Genomic DNA, 27458 nt, shown 5'->3' with positions numbered 1-27458 from the left:
ACAGTCGAGACAAATAATTTAATAAACAATATTTTTTTTCTTCGAGGTTGTGTTCAAAGTCCACCTGAAATGAATGAATGAAGCTCACCCCATTAAACAAGGTCACTACTCGTGCATTAGAATTACAAACTGTGGACTTAAGCTTTTCAGAAATGTAAAGTTGCACTGCGCTATAAGAAATATTAATTCGTCTCAGTTATTTCATAGTGATTACGCGCACTGTAACTCTTGAGTTAAATGTGTTGGTACAGTGATTATGCTTCGTGCTCTCGTGTCGCCGTCCGCCAGTATGATTCCTCCCCACCACACACACCCGCACACACACACCACCTCCCTCTCTCGTCTCACACACTCCTCAAAGCGTCTAACACACTGGAAAATCAAAGCGCTCGCCTCTCCTGCTCACACACTGCCTGCGCTGCGCGCAAAGCGCACAATCCATGAGAGACTCCAAGTTTGCAGCGCATTTCCATTCTCGTTCAAATCGACTTGTGCAGATTTTTATTCCACTTTAGAAAATAATACAAGTGAGTGTTGTGTACAGACAATGCTTTTTAAACAGTTTGAGCTGAAAATGAATCTTCTCTGTGAACGCAGCTGAGAATAACTGATTCTAGGAAAATGGACCGGAGGCTTCCGAGGAGGCGATGGACGTTGGCAGGGCAGGTTGTTTGTCTGCTCTTGTGTGCGTGCGCACTGGACCGGGTTTTGGCGCAGATTCGCTATTCAATTCCCGAGGAGTTGGAGCACGGGGCTTTCGTTGGAAATATCGCAGAGGACTTGGGTTTGGACGTGGCCAAATTGTCTTCGCGGAGATTCCGGATTGTATCTGGGGCAAGAAAACAATATTTAGAGGTGAATTTGGAGAACGGGATTTTGTTTGTGAATGAGAAGATTGACCGCGAGGAGCTCTGTGAACAAAGTCCCGTTTGTTACTTGCACTTGCAGGTGGTTATTGAGAACCCTTTGGAACTGTACAGGGTAGAGGTGGAGATCTTGGACGTAAATGATAACGCTCCCAGTTTCCCGTGGAGCGAGTTTAATCTGGAGATCACGGAGTCTGCTGCGCCTGGCTCCCGGTTCCCGCTTGAGAGCGCGCAGGATCTTGACGTGGGCTCAAACTCTCTCCGTTCGTACTTACTGAGCGCCAATCAACACTTTCTGCTTGACATTCAGACCCGTAACGATGGCAGCAAGTTTGCCGAACTCGTTCTGCAGTCGCCGTTGGACCGAGAGCAGCAGAAGACGCACGAGATGGTGCTCACGGCTGTGGACGGTGGCTCCCCGTTGCGCTCGGGTACGGCTCAGATCACGGTAACTGTGCTGGACGCGAATGACAACGTACCCGTGTTCGACCGCTCCGTATACCGGGTCAGCTTGGTGGAGAACGCACCGAGAGGCACGCTCGTGCTCAAACTGAACGCCACGGACCTGGACGAAGGCGCAAACGGCGAGATCACCTATTCGTTCAGCGGGCACGCGCCCCTGAAGGTGCGGGAGCTGTTTAGCGTGGACTCTCACTCGGGTGAGATTCGGGTGAAGGGAATCGTTGACTACGAGAGGGCCAGCGTTTATGAGCTCTATGTGCAGGCGAAAGACAAGGGTCCCTCCGCCGTGGCCGTGCACTGCAAAGTGCTGGTTGATATTCTGGACGTGAACGACAATGCGCCTGAGGTCATATTAACCTCTGTGTCAACACCTGTTCAGGAGGACGCGCCACCGGGAACGGTGATAGCTGTGATCAGTGTAATGGACCGCGACTCCGGAGAGAACGGGGCTGTGGATTGCCAGATCCCCGGAAACGTGCCGTTCCAGCTGCACTCCTCTTTTAAAAACTATTACACACTCGTGACCAGCGAGTTTCTCGACAGAGAGTCTGTCTCGGAGTATAACATCACCCTCACGGCGCGCGATCTGGGCTCGCCGCCGCTGTCCACCAGAAAGACGATTCTGGTTCAAGTGTCTGACATTAACGACAACCCGCCGCGCTTCGTTCAGCCCTCGTATACAGTATATGTGACCGAGAATAACGCCCCGGGCGCTTCCATTTGCTCGGTGACCGCATTCGATCCGGACTCTAATCAGAACGCGTATTTGTCCTACTCCATCCTGGAGGGTCAGATTCAGGGCATGCCAGTGTCCACTTATGTATCCATCAATTCTGATAACGGCAACATATATGCGCTGCGCTCTTTTGATTACGAGCAGCTCCGGAACTTTCAGATCCGCGTGCAGGCGCAGGACGCCGGTTTCCCGCCGCTCAGCAGCAACGTCACCGTCAATGTTTTTGTTTTGGACCAGAACGACAACGCACCGGTCATCCTGTCACCACTGCCGAGAAACGGCACCGTGGCCACTGAGATGGTTCCCAGATCGGTGGATGCTGGATACCTTGTGGCTAAAATCACGGCACTCGACGCGGACGCGGGGCAAAACTCTCGCCTGTCATATCAGGTGCTGCAGGCGACAGATCCCGGGCTGTTCAGTGTGGCTCTGTACACCGGGGAGATCAGGACGATCCGCCGCTTCGTGGACAAAGATGCCATTAGGCAAAGACTCGTCATTCTTGTCAAGGACAACGGACAGCCGCCGCTCTCGGCCACCGTGTCCATCATTCTCTCGGTGGTGGACAGCGTGCCGGAGTCGCTGTCCGATTTCGGTGACCTCTCGCTCAGCCCCCAGCCCCCGTCTAACCTCGCGCTCTATTTAATCGTGTCACTGAGCACCGTCTCGCTCATCTTCCTCGTGGCTATCATCGTTTTGGCGGCCGTGAAATGCTACAAGGACCACGACTCCCTCGGCGGCTACGCGCTCTCCTCGCTCGGTGCCGCTTGCTGCAGCTTTGAACCGGAGCCGCCCGCCGAGGTGTTCAAAAAGTCGAATCTCAACCTGCAGATCTCCACCGGCGCCAAAGTGCCCACGAACTGCGTGGAGGTAAACAGCAATCCTGGAAATCTCTCTCAAGCGTACTGTTACAAAGTGTGTTTGACGCCCGAATCTGCAAAGAGCGACTTTATGTTTCTGAAGCCTTGCAGTCCCGGCACACCGAGAAACAACGCGGCGAGAGGAGCCGATAACCTGGCGCTGAGCTCACAGAGCCGCTGCTCATCCGTGAACAACGGAGCGACTACACCAAACGAGGTAAAGCTACGTTCACCCTCTCTCTCTTTATTTCACATTCACATGCTCACTGAGTTTGTCAGTTTTTGAATCACTTTTGTGAAGGGCAGCTATCATTTGTGCACAGAAGTGTGAGTTATGTATTTATGAAACGAGATTAATTAGCTATCGATTTTATATAAATAGTACACAGAAGAAAATCTGGAGGGCGCTAATTATTTGGCAAGAAATGTGTTATATACCTCCAAAGTCTATCAATGACCTTGATTGACAGTAAATGAGCGTCTCTAGACAGCAGCATCTCCCAGAGAAACCGAGGACAATGCGCGTCTTTTAGCTCTCTCTCTCTCTCTCTCTCTCTCTCTCTCTCTCTCTCTCTCTCTCTCTCTCTCTCTCTCTCTCTCTCTCTCTCTATATATATATATATATATATATATATATATAAATAATATTTTTTAAATGTTTTGTAAATTGCTTCTAGAAATATACACATGTGTATATTTACGATTTTATTTTATGATTAAGAACATCTTAATCTTGTCAACTATATATCAAGGACACACACACACACACACACACACACACACACACACACACACACACACACACACACACACACACACACACACACACACACACACGCACGCACGCACGCACGCACTACAAGCTAATTATCCAGTACACAATGGCACGCTGACGCTGACTGGTTTCTTCCATAATGGGGCTGGGAAATGAAAGCATTAGGGAACGAGCAGGAGCCGATGGAGACGTGTCGCGCCTGTAGATTCTGCCACTTTGCCCTCATAGAATGAGAACCAGAGAGAGGGAGAGAGGAAGAAACTGTGTGTTCTGTTAATATCCACTAGGTGGAAACGTCAGGCTTGTAAAACGTAAACGTGCTTACTTCAGTTATTATTCAATTGTCAGGGTGACCTGTTGGAGAGACGTGCCACCAACCCATGGGTCAGGAAGTTCATATAGCTTGTGAAGAGTCAACTCGTTCATGAGAGAATTACTATCTATGATGTCCAAAGAACGTGTGCTTTAGGCCTCAAATAGAATATTCATAAAATTATATTTTATAACCTAATTTGTATACCCTTATTTCACAGGCCAACACAGAGTATAAAACTCAAGCAGACTGTGTTCACTCAGAGCTGTTGAGCAGATCTTAAACAGGATTTCATCTGGGAATATATTAAAGCGGAAAAAATCCTTTATAAATTCACCAGAGCTGCAGCGGAAAATGCAAACGCACAGGAGTTTCTAAAATAAAACAAGAAATTAAATTAAATTGAATTCGCGGACAGTTAAATGCGTTTTCGAAATTAATTTCCTGCCCGCTGCGGTTTCCTTTGAAGATTAAAATCGTATGTCGGTGCTCTAATTATCTACGGAAGGTATTTTGAAGAACCGTTCTAATAATAAGCTTACATGGCGCTCTCCTTATGAAAGTCTCTAAGCGAATTAATAGAGCGTGGAATCCATACTCTCTCTCTCTCTCTCTCTCTCTCTCTCTCTCTCTCTCTCTCTCTCTCTCTCTCTCTGACATGGAATAAATAACACCCCATTCTCCTCCTCCTCCTCCTCCTGCTCCTCCTCCTCCACCCCCGCCGCGTCTCTGAGGATGAAAGAGAAGGCCATGACACCAGAGTCATTGCTCAAGGCACCACAGTTCTGAAATAAATGACATGCAATTCAAACTTTTGGCCACAAGGAGGCATTCAGTATGCCTTTAGAGGTATATCTTTACCAGTGGCTCTTGAACATATAACATACATTGAAACTTTCAAAATTTTCAGAAAGATCGAAATATTATGTTTTGTACAACACACTCCAATAATCGTTGTGTTCGATTTTTTTTTACAGTGTATATATCCTACATATTTGTTATAAGTAATCATTCATTATTCTCAGTTATGATTGTTCTATGTGTTGCAGATGAAACAAGCTAACACTGACTGGGCCCTCACCAAAAATCAAACCTCCTCTCTGAAAAGGTAAAACACACGTTTACTTGTCTCTAAATATATGTCTATAATTTTTTTTTTTTTTTTGCTGTCAAATCGATGAATCATATCCAAAATAAAAGTTTGTGTTTACATAATATATGTGTGTGTTGTAATTATTATTATGTATATTTAAATTCACACACATGTATATATTTAAGAAAAATATGTAAAAAAAAAAAAAAAAAAAAAAAAAAAAAAAAATATATATATATATATATATATATATATATATATATATATATATTATTATTTTATTTATTTTTTTACACATTTTTCTTAAATATATACATGACTATTTAAATATACATACAACAACACACAAGTCAAGTAATTCTGCATGATGAGCAATGTCAAGGTCATATGTTCAAGTCCCAGGAAATGCATGAACTGATGAAATGTATACTTTGGATACAGTGTTTGCCATAAATGCATAAATGTAAACCCAAGCAGCCAAACCTTAAAAAAATTACTTTTTGCATTTTAGAAAATAAAAACTAATTTGGAATTATTATATATATATATATATATATATATATATATATATATATATATATATATATATATATATATATATATATATATATATATTTTTTTTTTTTTTTTTGTCCTATTGAAGACATAGTCAGATTAGTTTTTTTATTTATTAAGTGACTGCAAGCAGACAATCATCTTTTACACATTAATTTGTTTACTATATGTTTTGGAGTATCAAAATATGGCCTTATTTCTCATCATCTGTTTGCAGTTGTAACTCTGTGAACATGGATGGCACTCTGATGCGGAAAGCCATGCAGGCCGAACCAGAGAATTATGTGGGTCAAATGGCGACCGGACAGTACTGGACCTGGGGAACCCGCTCGAAAGGTACAGATAGACTTTTCTACGGCACATTATTTGATCTTGTATAGTTATTTATGCATTTATCAGTCGATATGGAACAGAAAATAAGTCAAATTACAGATTACATTACAACAAAAAGTTAGCTATTTTTACAATGTGATCCATGTTCAGATTGTTTTTTTTTCTGTGCAATAGTGAGGAATATATTATTGGGGCTCTTTGAATTTTTTTAATTGGTGGGTTAACATTACTTGAAAAGACTTTCATGTGTTATTTATTTATTTATTTACATGTACAGTCATACCTCAGACTTTAGCCGACAAACAGTAATTGAATAATCTGACATGAAACAGGATATTCGCCGAGGGAGAAGTTTTGGGGCAGAAACGACTAAAAATTCTGCTTAATTTTTTAAGTGGAAACTGTGATATGTGTTGTTCAGGATTATTTAATGAATATAAAGTTCAAAATAACAGCATTTATTTGAAATATAAATATTTTGTAACATTTAATGATCAATGTAAGGCATCCTTGCTGAATAAAAGTTTTAATTTCTTACCACAAACCTATGAAACCTATATCATGTTTTCCACAAAAATATTAAGTAGCAACATTGATAATAACCAGAAATGTTTCTTGAGCAGCAAATCATCATATTAGAATGATTTCTGAAGGATCATGTGACACTGAAGACTAATGGTCATGAATATTCAGCTTTGATCACAGGAATACATTACGTTTTACAATATATTGCTATAGAAATTATTTATTTTAATTTGTAATAACATATCACAATATTCCTGTTTTTACTGTATTTTTTGTTCAAATAAATGTAGGCTTGGTGAGCAGAAGAGTCTTCTTTAAAAAAACAGTAGTAATTATTCCAAACTTTTGACTGGTATTGTAAGTGGTTCTTTTTTTCTTTTTTAACCATCCAGAGTACCGGATGCATTCTCCAGCAGGTGGAGTTTCTCAGAGGGCGTGGACACCTCACTACACACCTCCACACAACCCCAGCCATCACCTGCAGCAGCAGCAGCCCGCGCCGCAGACCCACCCTCACCCTCCACCGGACTACCAGCACAACGTCTACATCCCCGGCACGCCCTCCGGATTCTGCACCCTGCGGCCCAGCTACCGCAGCGAGCTCGATGTCCACAACGCATTCTCCACCTTTGGCAAGAAACGTAGGTTCATCTCTCCCAGCAGCTATGACCCGTGTGACGACACAGGGGCGGATGTAATCAACAATGACTTGTATAACGAATAAAACAAGACAAAAGGGCCTAAGCAGTGATGATGAACAAAAAGAGTGACTTGTTATTATTACCAAAGCATAGCACTCATCATGTAGTCTCAGCCTCAGATGGCTCACGCAAGGACCGCCACAGTCCACTCAATGAGCATCTGATGCATACTGCACATGCAATGCAACTTCCATGATTCGGGGTGTACAGGTTTAGCTAACCTGGGAACAAAACTGATTTCCAATGAGACCAGCTGGATTTGCTATTTCACATCTTTGAAAGTGGTTACGAGTTATTCAGACGTGGACCTGTGTGTATTTCTGTCTGTGAAAGTATTATTTTTTAGCAGAAAAGAAATTCTTATCACAAAGTTAAAAAAACATCTCCCCTAGTTTCTTCTGTTCTCCGTACAACCATTTTCAGAGATTAATAGAGTGCATCAGTGCTGGTTCTAAAAGTATTTAAGAGAGATCTTAAAGAAAAGCTTTTGTTTAAGAGTTAGAAACCATGAATGCAAACTTTGATTTGAAGACAAAAAGTATTTGAAAATCAGGCACAAAGGTACAAGACTGTATTTAACAGCTTTAGTAAGGGGAAAGAACTACAATCCCATGATGAAGCATTGTGAATGACTTAATTGAATTAAATCAATTATGTCCCCATATATAACATATATTATAAATATATCCCTATATGCTATTATATATATATATATATATATATATATATATATATATATATATATATATATATGCACACATACATTGGTTGTTATGAAACATGCAGATGTTTCTTTCCTTTTAATGTACAATAGATCGGTCCATTTGTTGTTTTTTGCTTTTTTTATTTTCCAACTCACTCGATGAGGTTGAGGTCCAGACTTTGAGGGGGCCAATCCATCGTTTTCAATGTTCCAGCAGATTCCTTCCATCGCAGGTAGTCCCGGCAATAGTTAGAAGAATGTTTCTCTTGGAAAATAAATCCAGGCCAAGTAAGATGACTCACAGATGCCAGGTGTTCTAATAATTTTAAAATATATATTTCAAAATATGCATAAACATTTATAGTAATTTGAGAGCATAAGGAGAGTGTTGATGATGATTTTCTCGTTGTGATTCTCTGATTGGAGGAGATTTCTCTGCAAACTCATGGGTGATGTAGTTTTTCACCAGGACTTGAACTTTTGAACACAATAAGTCGAAATAATGTGTCATGATGGCTTTACCAAAAACAAATACTGTCGATTAACAACCTAGTAGCTCACAGTAGGTCTGTCTTTAAAAGTTTATAAGTCATCTTTAAAAATGATTTCCCCAAGGGAAAATTAAAGGAACACTCCACCGTTTTTAGAAATAGGGCTTATTCAACTTCTTTCCTACATTTAGATATGTGGGCAAATGCATTTTTGTCTCAGTGCTTGCATTGTTTTAGTTTGGCAGGGTCGCCGCTAGCTTAGCTTAGCATAATGAATGGAATCCTATGTTGCCAGCTGGCATGTCCCGAGTAAAAGGGATCAGGACTAGACTAGGGGCAGAGATATCACGCAACACGTTGCGATCGCTCAACAGCCGGAGGACGTGAGGATGAGAGCCGTGATATCTCTGCTTCGCCTGTGCTTCCCCATAATATAGTCCCAAGTCAATATCTGCCTAGAATCGCCTAGTCTTGATCTGCATCGCTATTTCTACTCGTTGTGAATACGCAAGCCACAATTCAGTGTTATTTTTGTTCGTTTTTTGGATCACTTTTACTCGGGACATGCTAGCTGGCAACATAGGATTCCATTCATTATGCTAAACCTGCAAGCTGCAACCCTGCCAAACTAAAACAATGCATGCACTGAGACAAAAATGCATTTGCCCAAATATCTAAATGTAGGAAAGAAGTTAAATAAGCCCTATTTCTAAAAACGGTGGAGTGTTCCTTTAATGGAACTAATGGACTATTTCACTCTATTTTAGATTAACTCACTCCAACATGGGGTAAGTTTCTTTAGATGTTGGCCAGTTTGTTCCTGTCTGAGCCAGACTACCTGTCATGTGACAGACAGGGAACCAAATCTCAATGAAGTCACGGTGACACAATGATGGTTCTGTGTGTCACCGCTGTGCTCACACTCACTCTAAGGAGCACTTTTCACTCACATGGTGTGTGTTAGTACATCATTCAGGTCTGCTCAAACCCTGCAAACAAAAAGGTGTTCTAAGAATGTCCATTAAATAATGAAAACTGAATATTCCCTGAACACTTTTTTGTTACAGGAACATTCCATTTTGTCATTCTAAACATTACGGGAACGTTACTTGAATGTTCTCTGGATGTTCTAAAACAAGTAGTAACACAAAAGCATTCCATGAACAATGTAATAAATAGCACATTTGTGCTAACATTGTTAAAGATAACCCTGGCCAAACATTCTATTAATGTTACTGGAAAAACCTTTGTTCACAATTTGGCTGGGTTAGCTGGGTAGGGCTTATGTCCTGTCATATGGGCTCATTTAACTGTACTACAGAGGCTCTGTTCTTAAAGGGATAGTTCACTTTAAAATGAACATTTTGTCATCCTTTACTCACCCTCAAGTTGTTTCAAACCTGTATGAATTTCTTTCTTCAGCTGAACACAAGGGAAGATATTTTGAAGAATGTCAGTAACCAAACAGTTAACTGGAGCCATCGACTTCCATAGTAGGAAAAAAAAATACTATGGAAGTCAATGGCTCCAGTTAACTGTTTGGTTACTGACATTCTTCAAAATATCTTCCCTTGTGTTCAGCTGAAGAAAGAAATGCATACAGGTTTGAAACAACTTGAGGGTGAGTAAAGGATGACAAAATTTTCATTTTAAAGTGAACTATCCCTTTAAGGAAGATAGGAACTTATATTTAAAGGAATCTGACTGTACATGCTGACAGGGAGACGAGCAGCAGGCCCCTATGATCCCACTGAAGCTGAGAAACGTGCTTGTCCTGTTATATGAGGGATAGAATAAAAAATAATCTGTTATTATTATTATTATTATTACTTGTAATTGCATTTGCTTGGTTAGCTCAGTCACACCAGGCCTAAAGGTCAAAGGTCATTACCATTGAGATGCCTGGCCTGAGATTTAATACAAGACTGAATATCATTATTATTTTTATATTTTCTTATTGTTATTACTTTGACAATCATTTCAGCCAAAATGTGATTATTACACGCCTTTTGCACACGGTGTGAGCGTTTAAATCAACACAGTGGTCATGGTGTGGCTGAATTATGGGCCAGGAGGAAGCGGATGCTCACCAAATGAAATTGATCAATTCAACATGATTACTCATGTAGGAATGACTGGATCTGCATTTAGACACACATTACTGCCTCATACAAGAGAACAGGATGTGAAAGTCCATTCATTCCAAATATGTACAGAAAAACATAAGAATTAAATATTTTTTTCTGAAATAAATCTGCTGTGTTGTGATTCATATTTTATGAGAAATATATATGACTACAGGATGTAGGAAATGGAACATTACTACCTAATGCTCACTAAATACTGCACAATATACACTGAAATAGTAAGAAAGTATGCAATATGTATCAATATATTTTTTTCAAAATGTAAGTTACAGTAGTATTCTGTGTTGATGTCACATGACATTACATTGCATCAGATTGGCATCCAGTTACCATTGGAAATGTGTTATTTTATTTGTAATCCAACCTGTTCACATTATAGATGTTAAAAAACACAAGCGATTTAACTACATACATTTTCTGTGTTTAGATTCATGTTCTAAACTTTGAATCTGCATCAGTTTTGTGCAATAATGAGAAATATAGTCTATTTTGCCAAAAGTATGAGACACCCCTCCAAATTATTGAATTCAGGTGTTCCCATCACTTCCATAGCCACAGGTGTATAAAATCAAGCACCTCAGCATGATTATACAAACATCTGTGAAAGAATGGGAGCTCGCTCTCAGGAGCTCAGTTGATTCAAGCGTGGAACCGTGATAGGTTGCCAACTGTGCAATAAATTAATTTGTGAAATTTCCTCACGTCTAAATATTCCACGGTTAACTGTTAATGGTGTTATAATAAAGTGGAAGCAATTGTGAACAACAGCAACTCAGCCACAAAGTTGTAGGCCACGTAAAATCACAGAGGAGGTTCAGTGCGCAGAAGTTGCCAACTTTCTAAGATTAGCTCAAGAACAGTGTGTCGAGACCTTCATGGAATGGGTTTCCATGGCTGAGCAGCTTATCCGAGCCTTACATCACCAAGTGCAATGCAAAGCGTCAGATGCAGTGGCGTAAAGCACGCCGCCACTGGACCTTAGAGAAGTGGAGATGTGTTCTGTGGAGTGACCAATCACACTTCTCTGTCTGGCAATCCGATGGATGAGTCTGGGTTTGGTAGTTGCCAGGAGAAGGGTACTTGCCTAAATTCATTGTGCCAAGTGTGAAGTTTGGTGGAGAGGGGATTATGGTGTGGGATAGTTTTTCAGGGGTTGGGCTTCTAGTTAAAGGAACTCTTAATGATTCAGCATACTAAGACATTTTGGACAATTTCATGCTCCCAACTTTATAGGAACAGTTTGGGGCTGCCCCTTCCTGTTCCAACATGACTGCGCACCAGTGCACAGAGCGGCAGTCCATAAAAACATGGATGAGTGAGTTTGGTGTGGAGGAACTTGACTGGCCTTGAGTCCTGACCTCAACCCAAGAACACCTTTGGGATGAATTAGAGCAGAGTCGGCAAGTCAGGCCTTCTCGTTCAAAATTAGTGCCTGACCTCACAAATGCGCTTCTGGAATAATGCTTCAAAATTCCCACAAACACACTCCTAATCCTTGTGGAAGGCCTTTCCAGAAGAGTTGAAGCTGTTATATCTGTGTGGGCCAAATCCATATTAAACCCTATGGATTAAGAAAGGGATGTCATTAAAGTTCATGTGTTTGAAGGTAAAGCAGGTGTCCCAAAACTTTTGGCCTTTTTCAAAAGTTGCGGGTAAAAAAAAAAAGCAAAAAAAAAAAAAATTGTGGTTAACATTACTTTCATGTTTTTTTCCCTACAACATAAATGATGCATAGTGATACCTTAGACATGAATATATTGCACTTAAAAAAATCTAACAGTTGCATAGTTTGTTTCAGCATCTTCTTCACCAAAGGTGCTTGAAAATTTACATTTTGTGTATAGACTATGTGTTTATTTTTGTAGAACAAAACATGAAAGAAATGTTTACCACAGACCTAAAAGAAACCTACAGGGAATTCCAGGGGGAACCCAGTTAGTTAAAAAATGCCAATTCTCATCCAGGTTTTAGGGCTATAAACTGAGTAGCTCTATTGTCTTAATTAATTCTTGACACTTACCTTTACATAGTTGCATGAAAATACATTTTTCAGCGCAAAGTACAGAAACAAAACCCGACCCAGTCCACTCTCTCATGCACCGAGTAAACACCGCAAATGCTAACATATTCTAATGAGCTTTCTTATATTCCCCTTTTCCTCCCACTGAGAATAGACTTGGTTCATTAACTGAACAAACACAAAACTCCATCGTCTAAATATCATTTTAATTAAAGACGGGGAAACAGACGGGCCCACGGGGGGAATCGGGCTCCCCCTGAAAATGCCACACCTGGACGCAATCTCTCCCGCGCCCTTTCCATTTTAATTTCCCGGGGAAATGAGTTCAGAATGTCAATAGATGAATATCGCCCAGTTGAGAGGGGTAATTAGGTTTGCCGTGTGTCCTTTCAGATTACAAACGTTAATGAAGAAACGGTCTCCATGGCGCTAACACACTTCTCTAAATCGAAGTTCATCTCTCTGAGGGCCCGTGAACCGGAGGTGAGGAGATGAGCAATTTAGACATGTTCCTCTCTAGACTACAGATCAGGAATTAGAGGAGCTCAGCTTTACAGAACAGAGTCACATTCAAACAATGACATCCTTTTGAGAAGTAAGGACAATCTAGGGAAAGAAAACTTTAAAACTTTGCTCATGAATATTAAGCAGGTGATTTGACAGTCACCCAGTAGAGTAGGCTAGTCTTAGCTAATTGACTGGTATATGTAAGCATATAGTGTATTATTATTATTATAATTATAATAATAATAATTATTATTATTATTATTATTATTATTATTATTATTATTATTATAATTATTATTATTATTAGGGTACGTGTAATTTAACTTGAAGGTGAAGTGTGTAATTTCCTTTAATATTAAATAACTGTATGTCTGACCTCTGTTGGATCAGAAGCCAGGCATGTGATTAAATCTAGAATAATCAATGATCTATTTGAATTAATCTAAAATAGATGACTAATGAATTAAACACTAATTTCACATGTTTTTTAATTTAGTTGTATTATATTCAAGGTGTCTGCTTTGTTCAAATGTACAAACTGAACTAGATGGAGTGGTGGTTTTTATTGTATGTCTGAGATTCACCCTTCACCTTTGACTTTCAGTATATAGTGCATCTACAGTTTGACCTTGTTCTTGTCCTTGTCCTAGACAGAATATTTTAGCTCTAGCTGTTACTATGACAACACCAGTCCGATCTCTCTTCATTTGTTCCACCCTGTTTGATTTTAAACCATAAACCAGAGCTGCTCTGTCAGACATTGACATCAGAGCTAGCCATTTCACATGCTGTCTGACATATGAACAGTGATGTGTTTTTACCCTTTAACAGGTAGTGTACTTTTTATTTCACCTTCTGATTTGTCTGCACACTGTAAAAAATTTGTGGTGGTTTTTGTTGGTTTAACTTAAAAAAGTAAGTAACCTGGTTGCCTTAAAATTTTGAGTTTATTGAAATTAAAAATTTGAGTTGATACAATGAAGGAAATTAGTTTAATAAATAGAAACTCAAAATATTTTTGTATCTGAACCACATAAAAAATGTGATAAATCATAACAATAGCACATTTTGGCATGTTTCACTGCGTCATCAGAAATAACACACACATAATTACCCAATATGCTTACAAAATCTTTTAATAATCTTTTAATAACGGTTGTCGAATCTCAAAAAATGTTCATTGTATTAACTCAAAATATTAACTCAAAAAGGCAACCAGGTAACTTTTTTTCTAAATAATTTTTTACAGTGCAACAGCTGCCAAGTGAAAAAATATGGTTTTACTTGTGTGTGTGTATATACTATTTACACACACACACACACACACACACACACACACACACACACACACACACACACACACACACACACACACACACACACCCACACACACACACACACACACACACACACACACACACACACACACACACACACACACACACACACACACACAGAGAGAGAGATCAGAAATAAAATTACGACCACTGGCAGGCAAAGTAAATAACACTGATTATCTCTTCATCACGACACCTGTTAGTGGGTGGGATGTATAAGACAGCAAGAGAATGTTTTGTTCTCAAAGTTGATGTGTTAGAAGCAGGAAAAATGGGCGAGCGTAAGGATTTGAGTGAGTTTGACAAGGGACAAATTGTGATGGCTAGACGACTGAGTCAGAGCATCTCCAAAACTGCAGCTCTTGTGGGCTGTTCCCGGTCTGCAGTGGTCAGTGTCTCTCAAAAGTGCCCCAAGGAAAGAACAGTGGAGAACCGGTGACAGGGTCATGGGCGGCCAAGGCTCATTGATGCACCTGTAATCCGATCAAACAAACGAGCTGCTGTAGCTCAAATTGCTCAAGAGGATAATGCTTGTCCTAAAAGAAAGGTGTCAGAATACACAGTGCATCTCAGTGTTTTCAGGAATGGTTTAAGGAGCTTGAGTTTGAGGTGTTGACATTGGCCTCCAAATTCCCCAGATCAACTCAATATTAGGATGTTATGTGGAAAGAATGTTAGACTGATACTCAAAAATGCTAATAGATAATGTTTCTTAAAAATTAAATATTTAAAGTATGTATTTGTGTGACAATTGCATGTTGCACTGTGGTATGGTATCTTACTGCTGCTCACGTCACTATTGAATGCTTAGGCCAGAGCACTAAATTTGCTAAATATTTGAGACTAATGTTCTGTTGCCATATTGTGAAATGCCCCAGTCTACAATTGGACCATTGTGCAGATTTATTTATTTATTTATTTATTTATTTATTTATTTATTTATTTATTTATTTATTTATTTATTTATTTATTTATTTATTTATTTATTTATTTATTCATTCATTCATTCATTCATTAATTTATGTGAGAGTGAGGTCAGAATAGTCCAATTTTTACCAGTAGTCTCAGACTGTTGGACTTTGAATTTTAATTATTGTTACGTAAAAACATTTCATTTTAAGAAACAGGGAAAACAGGGAAAAGGGGACATTATGACCTGATATTTTCTGTATGAATGTGCAGCTCTGAAGTAGGAAATCAGTCTCATAAAACGCCACTAGAGGTCGCCTGCATCATATATAAACATGCACAAGTCGCAAAACAGTTTGGTGGATTTTATGTCCCCATGAAACAATACTGCATATTTAACACACAATGTTAATCGACTTTTTTGTACAATTATTTTCTATGCTGTAAGGGAAGATTCAAATATAAATAATAAAGGTATTGTGAACTTCCAGATACACTTCCAGATTTAAACACGCACACACATATAAGAAAGGACGCCAAGCAGAGAGGAAGAAAGAACATGAAGAACCCAGCAGCGTCGGTCAAGATAACCTGATAACTTTCATCGATAAAAATCAACTGATAGCCAGTCAGCATCTTCAGTTCCTCTGGAAAACCCCGAAGACTCTGTATATACCAATATGGCTTTTGACTCTTGGGTGTTCATCTTTTGATTTGATTGATCATAGAGAGAAATGCATCTCTAGGAATACTTGCTCAATTGCTCTGCTGTATAAATTTAACTTGAATTGCTTAAATGAGAACCAGTTTTATTTATTTATTTTTGTTTAATTTTATTTCTATTGCTTTGAACTGCATACAAGGTAATTATCCTTTCTTCCACTCAGGACCGCCCTGTTGAGATTGGAAAAGCTGAAGTATTATAATCTGTAACCTTTTGATTTTGCTAATAACTATTGATTATTGTGTAACCAGAATTTTTATCTTTTGTATACATTTTTTTTTATTTTATAAAGACAAAGTACTGTTTAGTTTTTTTTTTTTTTCTCAGCTTATAAAGACAGTTCTATAGGAATAGAAAGAGCATCCTAGTACATCTTACAAGGCCAAGGTCAACCAACCATCCACGAGAGAATCTGCAGGAGGGTAAGCATGAATTCATTCAAATGGTTATGATTTTGTATTGTTCATTAAAGGGTAATGTCATTCCCCTAGATCACTGGTAAATGTTAAACAAGCTAGTGTAGGTTCAGACCTAATTCTGACCTGACAGCGCAAGGCTACTTAGTTGCAATTATTAAGGGTTAATCAGGACCTGAGATAAATACCAGATCTCACCGCAATGCATGAGTCATACTTAAGATTTCTTTTTTCTTTTTTTTTTTTTTTTTTACAAGTCATTAACAGTTACATTGAAAACCTGGTAATAGATAAGTGCATAGGAAAGAGGATAAAAAAAATATCCAAAAATCTCTAAAGTTAAAGGAAATCCTGCACACTATCAATAGTTGCAAAATATATTAATTACTTTATATAATTTGGTTATACTTTTTTTTTTTAATATATAAAACTTTAAAATTAGTTTGTGTCTCCAATTCCAGTCCACCCTGTAACACATTGGTGCTATTTGCTGTTTAAAATCTTCAGTATATGACCTAAATCACATGATTTGTTAGATTTTTCAATAGTGTGAAACATTCTGAGTCAGTTTATACTGGAGATGAAAATGTTAGGCTATTCTTGGTTTTGAGGCCTGAGTTTGGCCAGTGTTTTCTGATAGACAACATTGAATGTTTTAAAAAGAATATTTTCCCTCAACGAACTCCACCAAACTGTGTCAATGACCAAGATGCAACTTTGCACAGATTACATTTACATTTATGCATTTAGCAGACTCTTTTATCCAAAGGGACTTAAAACTGAGGAGTACAAGAAGCAATACATCATGAAGAGGCGAAAAAAAGCAAAAAGTGCCGGAAATGCTAGGTTATGGACATTACTCAGAGTAGCATAAGATAGAATAAGGAGGGAATAGAAATGTATATCTTTTTTTTAAAGATGAGATTGTGCTCACGGTTTTACAGTTACGGATTACAGTTGCTTGAACATTTGGCGAGTTAAAGTATTGCGTGATTAGTCGGTGGTTCTCTGCAGCGACTGGTCATGTTATCTTTTTAAATGTGAATGATTTTTTAGTAATGTGATTTGTATACGCCTGCTAAAGGTCATGAGGCGTTGCCATTAAAAAGGTTAAATTGTATTATTTTATTTACTACTTTAAAATAAAATGTGGAATTGACTATATGTAGACAAAAACTAAAGTAACAAAGAACAAATTATTATACATTATAAGGATTAAAATCCTTATGCAGATCTCTTTTTAATGTGTGAAAATCTTTAAATTTTCAGGGAGCCTGTATGCATCTGACTGATATCCATTCCTGGGAGAAAGAGAGGAACAAAAGAGAATGTGTTGCCTCTAAAACAAAGTTCACAGAAAGAGAGGTAGGCTAAGTCATAAAGTGAGATGTTGAGATGAGCAGCCAGCTGCTCTCTTTTGCCAAAGTGTATTTTATTACAGCCTTATGTTAATCGGTTACTGCAAGTATGACCATCTTAGTCTTTGTCTGTTTGTTTATTTGTTAATGATACAGAATAATATTATTATATCAGATTTAATGCAGAGGCTCTGTATAAGCTTGTACTTAATTTTACAGTGATGCTATTTATTATTTTTTTGATCCAATGATGCATTATAATATACAAAAGCTGATTTGAAAGCCTGGCTTCAGACAGACTTAGATAGGTGTAAGTCACTCGCTCACTCACCCTCAGCACTACATTTCCCATAATCCTCTTTGCTCACCACCTGCACACACTCCAGCATCATCACCAGCACCTGCCAGCAATCACCCTCATCATCACACTCTATGAGCAGTCACCTTCAACCTCACAAGTGTCTGATCTTGTCTATAATGCACGCAACAAACGACAACTATGTCTGTCTGTCTGTCTGTCTGTCTGTCTGTCGAACCCAGAACACAGGTTCACCACAGTCTACCATCTGGAACTTATCTTAAGTGTTTAGACTCACCTGTATTTCTCCTGCTTCACCTCCAAACTCTGCATTTATAAATAGTGTTATCTGATTTCATTCATCCCTGTTCTCCTCTGCCTGACAATAGTCATGCTTGCAGTAACCAATTAATCATATCTATACTGTAAGAAACTACACTCTGACATAAGAGAGCAGCTGAATAGTTAGAAACCTACAGAGCCTTTGCTGCATAATCTGATGTAATGATGGAATTCTGTATCATCCCATCAATACATATATAATAAATACATACCAAGTATGCAAAACATCTTAGAGGATTTTATTCAGTAATGAAATGGAGAACAGGCGAATAAAGAGAAGCATATATATATGTGTAGTGTAGCTTCTGTGTATTACTTTTATCCAGTAAATAAATATAAAGTTCTTGTTTCTGTCTCAGCGCGTCGCTGTTGGCCAGTAAATCACACATGGGCTTGATTCAAAGGGATGTTGCAGAGTATACCAGAATCCTGGTACTGAGAACAGCATCCTTTTCTGCTGGACCGTTTTTAAACGATTGCTGGAATATTTTTACAAAGCAGACTGAACACGGGGGATATTTCAAGGAGCGACACGAATAGTAACTACATCTGACAGATATTTTCTGAGTGATTTTGTGTCCTCTGCTGGAATTGATTATGAAGCCTAGACAGTGGGCTCCGTTTTTCTTTGTACTTTGGGCGAAATGGGAAACGGCTTTGTCTGTGACGCGGTACTCTATACCGGAGGAGATGGAGCGCGGGTCTGTCGTCGCAAACCTAGCTGCTGATTTGGGTCTGGATGTTAGTGGACTAGCACAGCGAGAGGTAAAACTTGATATTTTCCAAAACAAGAAATATCTGGATGTTAATAAAAGGACTGGGGAGCTATTTATTGTTGAGAAAATGGACCGGGAATTTCTTTGTAATACGAAAACTACGTGCTTCTTAAAATTAGACCTAATAATTGAAAGCCCATTGCGTATTTTTAACATTGAATTGGGAATCACAGACATTAATGACAACGCTCCTCATTTCCGAAGAGACAGGATTGAATTAGATGTCTCAGAGTCCGCGTCACCGGGAGAAAAATTCTCTTTGCCCAATGCGTTTGACCCGGACGTTGGTACCAACTCAGTCAAGACCTATACATTAAGTGAAAGTGAACATTTCTCTGTTGATATACATTCTGGTAGCGATGGTACAAAATATGTCGATTTGGTCCTCACGAAGGCTTTAGACAGGGAAGAGAAGGCTGTGCATAATCTGATACTCACTGCAATCGATGGCGGAGTCCCTGCGCGCTCTGGCACAGCTAATATTATTGTGCGCGTGCAAGATACAAACGACAACGCCCCTCAGTTTGACCAGGCAGTTTACTCTCTGAATATGAGCGAAAATTCTCCAGCTGGCACTGTTGCTATTAAATTAAACGCGACTGATGCTGATGAAGGCCCAAACGCTGACCTTACATACTCATTTACGCTTTACACTTCTGAGAAAACGCAGGAGATGTTCTCGTTGAATCCAAATACTGGCGAAATAGCAGTTAAGGGCACAATTGATTATGAAGATATGAAAATATTTGAGATGTTCGTTGAGGCTAAAGACAATGGCCCCGTTCCGCTCTCTGGTCAATGCAGAGTGACGGTGTACGTTAAAGATATGAACGATAATTATCCTGAAATAACCATCAAATCCCTCAAGAACACCGTGGACGAAAACATCCTACTCGGCTCTGTCATAGCTCTGGTGGGTGTTAGTGACAGAGACACGGGAGATAACGGTAAGGTTCATCTTACAATGAACAAGTCCTTGCCGTTTGTTTTAAACAAGTCATCTGACTACCTCTACGAGTTATTGGTGTCAGAATCATTAGATCGTGAAACGGTCCCAGAATATGATATCATGCTGGTTGTGACCGATGAAGGGAATCCTCCCTTGTCTGATAATGAAACTATAACGGTGCATTTACTAGATGTCAATGATAACGCACCGCAATTCCCACAGACATTCTACACGATCCCCGTTAAAGAGAATAACGCGCCTGGAGCTTTATTGAGCTCTTTAACTGCTATAGACCCAGATCTCAATGAAAACCAGTATCTAGTTTATTTTATTATCGAGAGGGAAATTGCGAACACCTCCATGTCCATGCTGTTCTCCATTAACCCAGAGAACGGTAATCTTTACGCGCTAAAGACGTTTGACTATGAGATAGAGAAGGAGTTTCTTTTCCACATCGAGGCCAGAGACTCTGGTGTCCCTCCGCTCAGCAGTAACGTGACCGTTCACATTATTATCATGGATCAGAACGACAACACACCGCTTATAGTGTCTCCATGGCGCGCGCACGGCTCGGAGGTGAAGGAAAAGATCCCGAGATCCACCGATAAAGGAACTCTGATAGCCAAAGTCATCGCCATAGACTCTGATTCAGTGCACAACTCTCGAATCACGTACCAGTTCCTCCAGAACACTGACGCTACGCTATTCAGCTTGGATCAATACAACGGAGAGATCCGGACCATGAGGATGTTCAGTTACAGAGACTCGCGAGACCAGCGGCTGGTGGTGATCGCCAAGGACAACGGAGAGCCCGCGCTCTCTGCTACAGTCACCATCAAACTGTCCACGGTGGAGACCGCCCTTAAGACCTATACTGAGGTGCCTTTGGAATATGACATCTTCTCAGATTTAAACCTGTATCTGGTGATCGGACTGGGCTCTGTGTCGTTTCTTTTACTCATCACTATACTGGTCACCATCGTGCTGAAGTGTCAGAAAGCGAAGCCCAGCAAAGCGGCTCCTTCGTGCAGGAACAGTGTGATCAGCGAGAGGAACTCCACCATCGCGGACTCCACTCTGGTCTCCAACGATGCCTACTGGTACAGTTTATTTCTAGCAGAGACGAGGAAAGGAAAGCTTGTGGTCAGACAGCCTGTGCCAAAGGGAGCGAGATACATCGTGTCCAGTATACCGAGGAGCACAGGACTGACCGAGACCAGCGACTCAGCTGCATCTACTCTACAGGTGAGAAAATAAACTATATTATACAAATATATATGCTTATGTATGTGTGCTATTTAATTCAAGTTGACAAATGATATGCTGAAAATTGTATGAATGATACTTTATTTCCCACCAACATGTTCATTATTAACTCATTTTTGGAGAAAAAAATATTCGACTGAGTTGGATATATGAAACGTGATGTTTTTATATCGTGCACAAAGTGTCGCTGTTGTCTAGCAATACACAAGATGGAAATGACTTATTGGTCGCCTTTAACGTCACAGTCTTCAGCTATAGTGGGCGATCATCTCTCCTCCTCTCTTTGTACGCCTCTTTGTTCATCTGCGTCCTTCACTGACAATTCCACTTGCTTATTTGGATTATACTGGACTTGTTTCTTAAATAAAAATGGCACCGTGCATGGACAGACAAAAATGGAGAAGGTACGTTTTGTTATTCCTGATCACATTTTCCGTGCTGAACTCGGCATTTGCTGTTACTCACTACTCTATTCCCGAGGAAATGGAGGTAGGATCTGTTGTTGCAAATTTAGCCGCTGATCTTGGTTTGGATGTTCATACTCTGACAAAACGCAAAATGCGCTTAGACGTGATAGCAAATAAAAAATATCTGGATATAAATAAAGAAACGGGGGAGCTGTTTGTCGTCGAAAGAATAGACAGAGAATATCTCTGCCCATCCAAAACTACAAATTCTTGTTTTCTGAAGCTCGATGCTACAATCGAAAATCCAATCAGAATGTTTAATATTGAATTAGAAATATTAGATATCAACGACAACGCACCCCACTTTCGACGAGATGTCATGCATTTAGACATTTCAGAATCGACACCAGCCGGAGAGCGTTTCTCACTCAACAATGCAGTGGACTCTGACATTGGGTCTAATTCAATTAAGACTTACTATCTGAGCGAAAGTGAGCATTTTACTATCGAAATACAGTCTGGCCGAGATGGATCTAAACTAGCTGATTTGGTACTGAAAAAAGCATTAGATCGCGAAGAGCAAGCAGTCCATAATCTGATCCTCACTGCTGTAGATGGCGGAGTACCCTCGCGCTCTGGTACAGCTAATATTATTGTCCAAGTGTTAGACACAAACGACAACGCCCCTCAATTCGACAAAGAAAGCTATACTGCACATTTAAGTGAAAATTCTCCAATAGGAAGTCTTGTTGTTAAGCTAAATGCAACCGATTTAGATGAAGGGCAAAATTCTGAAATAATATACACATTCAGTTTATATACATCTGAGAAAACGCAGGAGACGTTCAATTTGAATTCCGAGACTGGTGAAATTCGAGTTAAAGAGATGATTAATTATGAAGATTTCAAAATCTATGATATGGAAATAATAGCCACCGACAAAGGAACTAACAGTCTCTCTGGAAAATGTAAATTAACCATTTTGATCACAGATATGAACGATAATCATCCTGAAATTTCAATTAAATCATTTTCTGGCCCATTAAAAGAAAATGTTCCTGTAAATACAGTAATTGCAGTTGTTAGTGTGAGTGATAAAGACTCTGGAGAAAATGGACAGGTAGATATTCATATTTCTGATGATTTACCTTTTGCGCTCAAAGAATCGTCTGATAATTATTATGAATTATTAATTTCAGAACCGTTAGACCGTGAAAAGGTTCCAGAATATGACATCACTATTACCGTCACTGACAGGGGCAACCCGCCGTTATCTGATAACGAAACTATAACTTTAGAGCTCCTGGACGTCAATGACAATGTTCCTCAGTTCCCACAGACATTCTACACGATCCCTGTTATGGAGAATAACGCGCCTGGAGCTTCACTGAGCTCTTTAACTGCTATAGACCCAGATCTCCATGAAAACCAGTATCTAGTTTATTTCATAATCGAGAGGGAAATAGCGAACACCTCCATGTCCATGCTGTTCTCCATTAACCCAGAGAACGGTAATCTTTACGCGCTAAAGACGTTTGACTATGAGATAGAGAAGGAGTTTCTTTTCCACATCGAGGCCAGAGACTCTGGTGTCCCTCCGCTCAGCAGTAACGTGACCGTTCACATTATTATCATGGATCAGAACGACAACACACCGCTTATAGTGTCTCCATGGCGCGCGCACGGCTCGGAGGTGAAGGAAAAGATCCCGAGGTCCACCGATAAAGGAACTCTGATAGCCAAAGTCATCGCCATAGACTCTGATTCAGTGCACAACTCTCGAATCACGTACCAGTTCCTCCAGAACACTGACGCTACGCTATTCAGCTTGGATCAATACAACGGAGAGATCCGGACCATGAGGATGTTCAGCTACAGAGACTCGCGAGACCAGCGGCTGGTGGTGATCGCCAAGGACAACGGAGAGCCCGCACTCTCTGCTACAGTCACCATCAAACTGTCCACGGTGGAGACCGCCCTTAAGACCTATACTGAGGTGCCTTTGGAATATGACATCTTCTCAGATTTAAACCTGTATCTGGTGATCGGACTGGGCTCTGTGTCGTTTCTTTTACTCATCACTATACTGGTCACCATCGTGCTGAAGTGCCAGAAAGCGAAGCCCAGCAAAGCGACTCCTTCGTGCAGGAACAGTGTGATCAGCGAGAGGAACTCCACCATCGCGGACTCCACTCTGGTCTCCAACGATGCCTACTGGTACAGTTTATTTCTGGCAGAGACGAGGAAAGGAAAGCTGGTGGTCAGACAGCCTGTGCCAAAGGGAGCGAGATACATCGTCTCCAGTATACCGAGGAGCACAGGACTGACCGAGACCAGCGACTCAGCTGCATCTACTCTACAGGTGAGATCACATTTTATAGTCTACTTTTTTAAGCATTTTTGCACATGCATTATTACTTGTGAAACACATATTCTAAGGTAAGAATATTTAAATAATAGTGAATTTATTTTTAAACTATATTTAAAAAAATAGTAATACAAAATAGAGATACATTAATAATAGTGTGTCAGTGGTAGTGCATATTTTAACACAACTTGTGCACAATATTTGAGGCACCTCACCGTGTGTGCGCAAAGTGGCGCTGTAGTCTCACAAATTATATCTCACAAAGTATGCGAGCCTAATGTCAACGTCACTATCACAGTTGGCCATTTCGCGATGGACCCTTGTTTTGTGCTTCTCTGGATCTAGACAAAAAATTGCGCTATACATCGAGGAAACCTTTCGTCTTTTATCCCCTCTTTAGCAGTTCTTTCTGCATCTCACTTTTGGAGTCAGATCCAATGCTTTGTTGCTGCATTAACTCCTTTGTCCTTGCATCATAATCAGTTGATCAGACAATGGATTCTGATTTGAACGCCTGGTCATGGAGGAGGTATGTGTCGCTGCTTTTTCTTCTATCAGCGGTTTTTCATTTTTCTCTAGCTGTTACTCATTATTCTGTTCCAGAGGAGATGGAAGTGGGATCTGTCGTGGCAAATTTAGCCACTGATCTGGGGCTTGACGTGCAGACTTTGATTAAGCGAAACGTCCGTTTAGATGTGATCGCTAATAAGAAGTACCTCGCCATTAACAAAGACCGAGGTGAGCTGTACATACTGGAGAAAATTGATCGTGAATATCTGTGTCCTGCAAAAACAACTACGACTTGTTTTTTAAAAATGGAAGTTATTGTCGAGAACCCTGAGCGAATATTTTACATAGAGCTAGAAATCACTGACATAAATGATAATAATCCTCATTTTAGACGAGACACAATCAATTTAGATATCATTGAATCTACGCCAGCAGGTGAGAGATTTTCTGTCAGTAATGCAGTTGATTCTGATGTCGGTTCCAACTCGGTTAAAACGTATTATCTAAGCAAAAATGAGCAATTTGATATCGAAATTCAGTCGGGGAGGGACGGTTCCAAATTTGCAGACTTAATTTTAAAAAAGGCTCTGGATCGTGAAACCCAAGCTGTTCATAATCTGATACTGACAGCAGTGGATGGCGGAGTCCCTCCGCGGTCAGGCACGGCCAGTATCATCGTTCGTGTGTTGGATGCAAATGACAACGCCCCTAAATTTGATCAAGAGAGCTACACCATCAATTTAACCGAAAACTCACCCATAGGCAGCCTGGTCGTTAAACTGAATGCAACAGATCTAGATGAGGGTTCTAACGCCGACCTCGTGTATTCATTTAGTCTGTATACATCTGAGAAGACACAGAAAGCGTTCAGTTTAAATCCTGACAGTGGAGAAATTAGAGTGAAAGAGATGGTTAATTATGAAGACTTTCGAATTTACGATATGGAGGTTATAGCATCAGATAAAGGAACTCATCCATTGTCTGGCCAATGTAAAATATCCATTATAATTACCGACATGAATGACAATCATCCTGAAATTTCTATAAAGTCATTCTCAAGTCCAGTTAAAGAGGATGTTCCCGTAAATACAGTAATTGCAGTTGTTAGTGTGAGTGATAAAGACTCTGGAGAAAATGGACAGGTAGATATTCATATTTCTGATGATTTACCTTTTGCGCTCAAAGAATCGTCTGATAATTATTATGAATTATTAATCTCAGAACCGTTAGACCGTGAAAAGGTTCCAGAATATGACATCACTATTACCGTCACTGACAGGGGCAACCCGCCGTTATCTGATAATGAAACTATAACTTTAGAGCTACTGGACGTGAATGACAATGTTCCTCAGTTCCCACAGACATTCTACACGATCCCTGTTATGGAGAATAACGCGCCGGGAGCTTCGCTGAGCTCTTTAACTGCTATAGACCCAGATCTCCATGAAAACCAGTATCTAGTTTATTTCATAATCGAGAGGGAAATAGCGAACACCTCCATGTCCATGCTGTTCTCCATTAACCCAGAGAACGGAAATCTTTACGCGCTAAAGACGTTTGACTATGAGATAGAGAAGGAGTTTCTTTTCCACATCGAGGCCAGAGACTCTGGTGTCCCTCCGCTCAGCAGTAACGTGACCGTTCACATTATTATCATGGATCAGAACGACAACACGCCGCTTATAGTGTCTCCATGGCGCGCGCACGGCTCGGAGGTGAAGGAAAAGATCCCGAGATCCACCGATAAAGGAACTCTGATAGCCAAAGTCATCGCCATAGACTCTGATTCAGTGCACAACTCTCGAATCACGTACCAGTTCCTCCAGAACACTGACGCTACGCTATTCAGCTTGGATCAATACAACGGAGAGATCCGGACCATGAGGATGTTCAGTTACAGAGACTCGCGAGACCAGCGGCTGGTGGTGATCGCCAAGGACAACGGAGAGCCCGCGCTCTCTGCTACAGTCACCATCAAACTGTCCACGGTGGAGACCGCCCTTAAGACCTATACTGAGGTGCCTTTGGAATATGACATCTTCTCAGATTTAAACCTGTATCTGGTGATCGGACTGGGCTCTGTGTCGTTTCTTTTACTCATCACTATACTGGTCACCATCGTGCTGAAGTGTCAGAAAGCGAAGCCCAGCAAAGCGGCTCCTTCGTGCAGGAACAGTGTGATCAGCGAGAGGAACTCCACCATCGCGGACTCCACTCTGGTCTCCAACGATGCCTACTGGTACAGTTTATTTCTAGCAGAGACGAGGAAAGGAAAGCTGGTGGTCAGACAGCCTGTGCCAAAGGGAGCGAGATACATCGTGTCCAGTATACCGAGGAGCACAGGACTGACCGAGACCAGCGACTCAGCTGCATCTACTCTACAGGTAGGCCCATATACATTTCTTCTTTGTAAGTTTTAATTTTTTTCGTGTTGTTACTGGCATGGTAAGAAGGCAAACAGGTTTTCATTTTCAACGCACTGTTCATTTAAACATTTGAAGCTATTATTTTCTTTTTATACAATGGTCTCTGAATGGTTTGCTTTTACAGGCAAACAAGTCAGCATTTTTAGAGTAATTTAAGATGCATGTTATGTTTAAAATGCTGCTAGATCATGTAACTTACATTTTTAAAGTGGACTATTCCTTCTAAATGGATTCGAGTCGTTCCCGTTCGCATTAATGTGTCCTCCTCTCCTCCAAGCGCAGAGA

General features: G+C 40.3%; 4 protein-coding genes across 4 annotated transcripts; all 4 read left to right on the top strand.

The window, feature by feature from the left end:
- Positions 1 to 160: 160 nt before the first annotated feature.
- si:ch73-233f7.1 (uncharacterized protein LOC100537710 homolog) lies at positions 161 to 7843 on the top strand. The gene is made up of 4 exons (XM_067456958.1): positions 161 to 3141; positions 5062 to 5120; positions 5878 to 5996; positions 6911 to 7843. The coding sequence occupies exons 1-4, from the start codon at positions 622 to 624 to the stop codon at positions 7240 to 7242; spliced, it is 3030 nt and encodes a 1009-aa protein (XP_067313059.1). The 5' UTR covers positions 161 to 621; the 3' UTR covers positions 7243 to 7843.
- An 11055-nt stretch (positions 7844 to 18898) lies between these two features.
- On the top strand, positions 18899 to 21468 carry pcdhb (protocadherin b). Its single transcript, XM_067456957.1, has one exon. It carries the CDS (start codon positions 19069 to 19071, stop codon positions 21451 to 21453), a length of 2385 nt encoding a protein of 794 aa, XP_067313058.1. The 5' UTR covers positions 18899 to 19068; the 3' UTR covers positions 21454 to 21468.
- Positions 21469 to 21592: 124 nt separating this feature from the next.
- Positions 21593 to 24327, top strand: si:ch73-233f7.3 (protocadherin beta-16). Its single transcript, XM_067456956.1, has one exon. It carries the CDS (start codon positions 21832 to 21834, stop codon positions 24310 to 24312), a length of 2481 nt encoding a protein of 826 aa, XP_067313057.1. The 5' UTR covers positions 21593 to 21831; the 3' UTR covers positions 24313 to 24327.
- A 197-nt stretch (positions 24328 to 24524) lies between these two features.
- Positions 24525 to 27301, top strand: LOC137092621 (protocadherin alpha-C2-like). The gene has a single exon (XM_067456954.1). It carries the CDS (start codon positions 24732 to 24734, stop codon positions 27165 to 27167), a length of 2436 nt encoding a protein of 811 aa, XP_067313055.1. The 5' UTR covers positions 24525 to 24731; the 3' UTR covers positions 27168 to 27301.
- The last annotated feature ends 157 nt before the right edge of the window (positions 27302 to 27458 follow it).

Source organism: Pseudorasbora parva, chromosome 11 (assembly GCF_024679245.1).
Source record: "Pseudorasbora parva isolate DD20220531a chromosome 11, ASM2467924v1, whole genome shotgun sequence".
In the NCBI taxonomy this organism is placed as follows: domain Eukaryota; kingdom Metazoa; phylum Chordata; class Actinopteri; order Cypriniformes; family Gobionidae; genus Pseudorasbora; species Pseudorasbora parva.
Note: the sequence above shows the minus strand (reverse complement) of the source record. Positions and strands in the feature narration are given on the sequence as shown.

What these genes read in the sequence shown, in the direction of transcription:
- pcdhb (XM_067456957.1), top strand. Translation starts at nt 19,069, where the DNA reads ATGAAGCCTAGACAGTGGGCTCCGTTTTTCTTTGTACTTTGGGCGAAA.
- si:ch73-233f7.1 (XM_067456958.1), top strand. Translation starts at nt 622, where the DNA reads ATGGACCGGAGGCTTCCGAGGAGGCGATGGACGTTGGCAGGGCAGGTT. An exon ending in GAGCGACTACACCAAACGAG is followed by an intron (nt 3,142 to 5,061) that starts GTAAAGCTACGT and finishes TATGTGTTGCAG; the next exon opens with ATGAAACAAGCTAACACTGA. An exon ending in CTGGGGAACCCGCTCGAAAG is followed by an intron (nt 5,997 to 6,910) that starts GTACAGATAGAC and finishes TTAACCATCCAG; the next exon opens with AGTACCGGATGCATTCTCCA.
- si:ch73-233f7.3 (XM_067456956.1), top strand. Translation starts at nt 21,832, where the DNA reads ATGGCACCGTGCATGGACAGACAAAAATGGAGAAGGTACGTTTTGTTA.
- LOC137092621 (XM_067456954.1), top strand. Translation starts at nt 24,732, where the DNA reads ATGGATTCTGATTTGAACGCCTGGTCATGGAGGAGGTATGTGTCGCTG.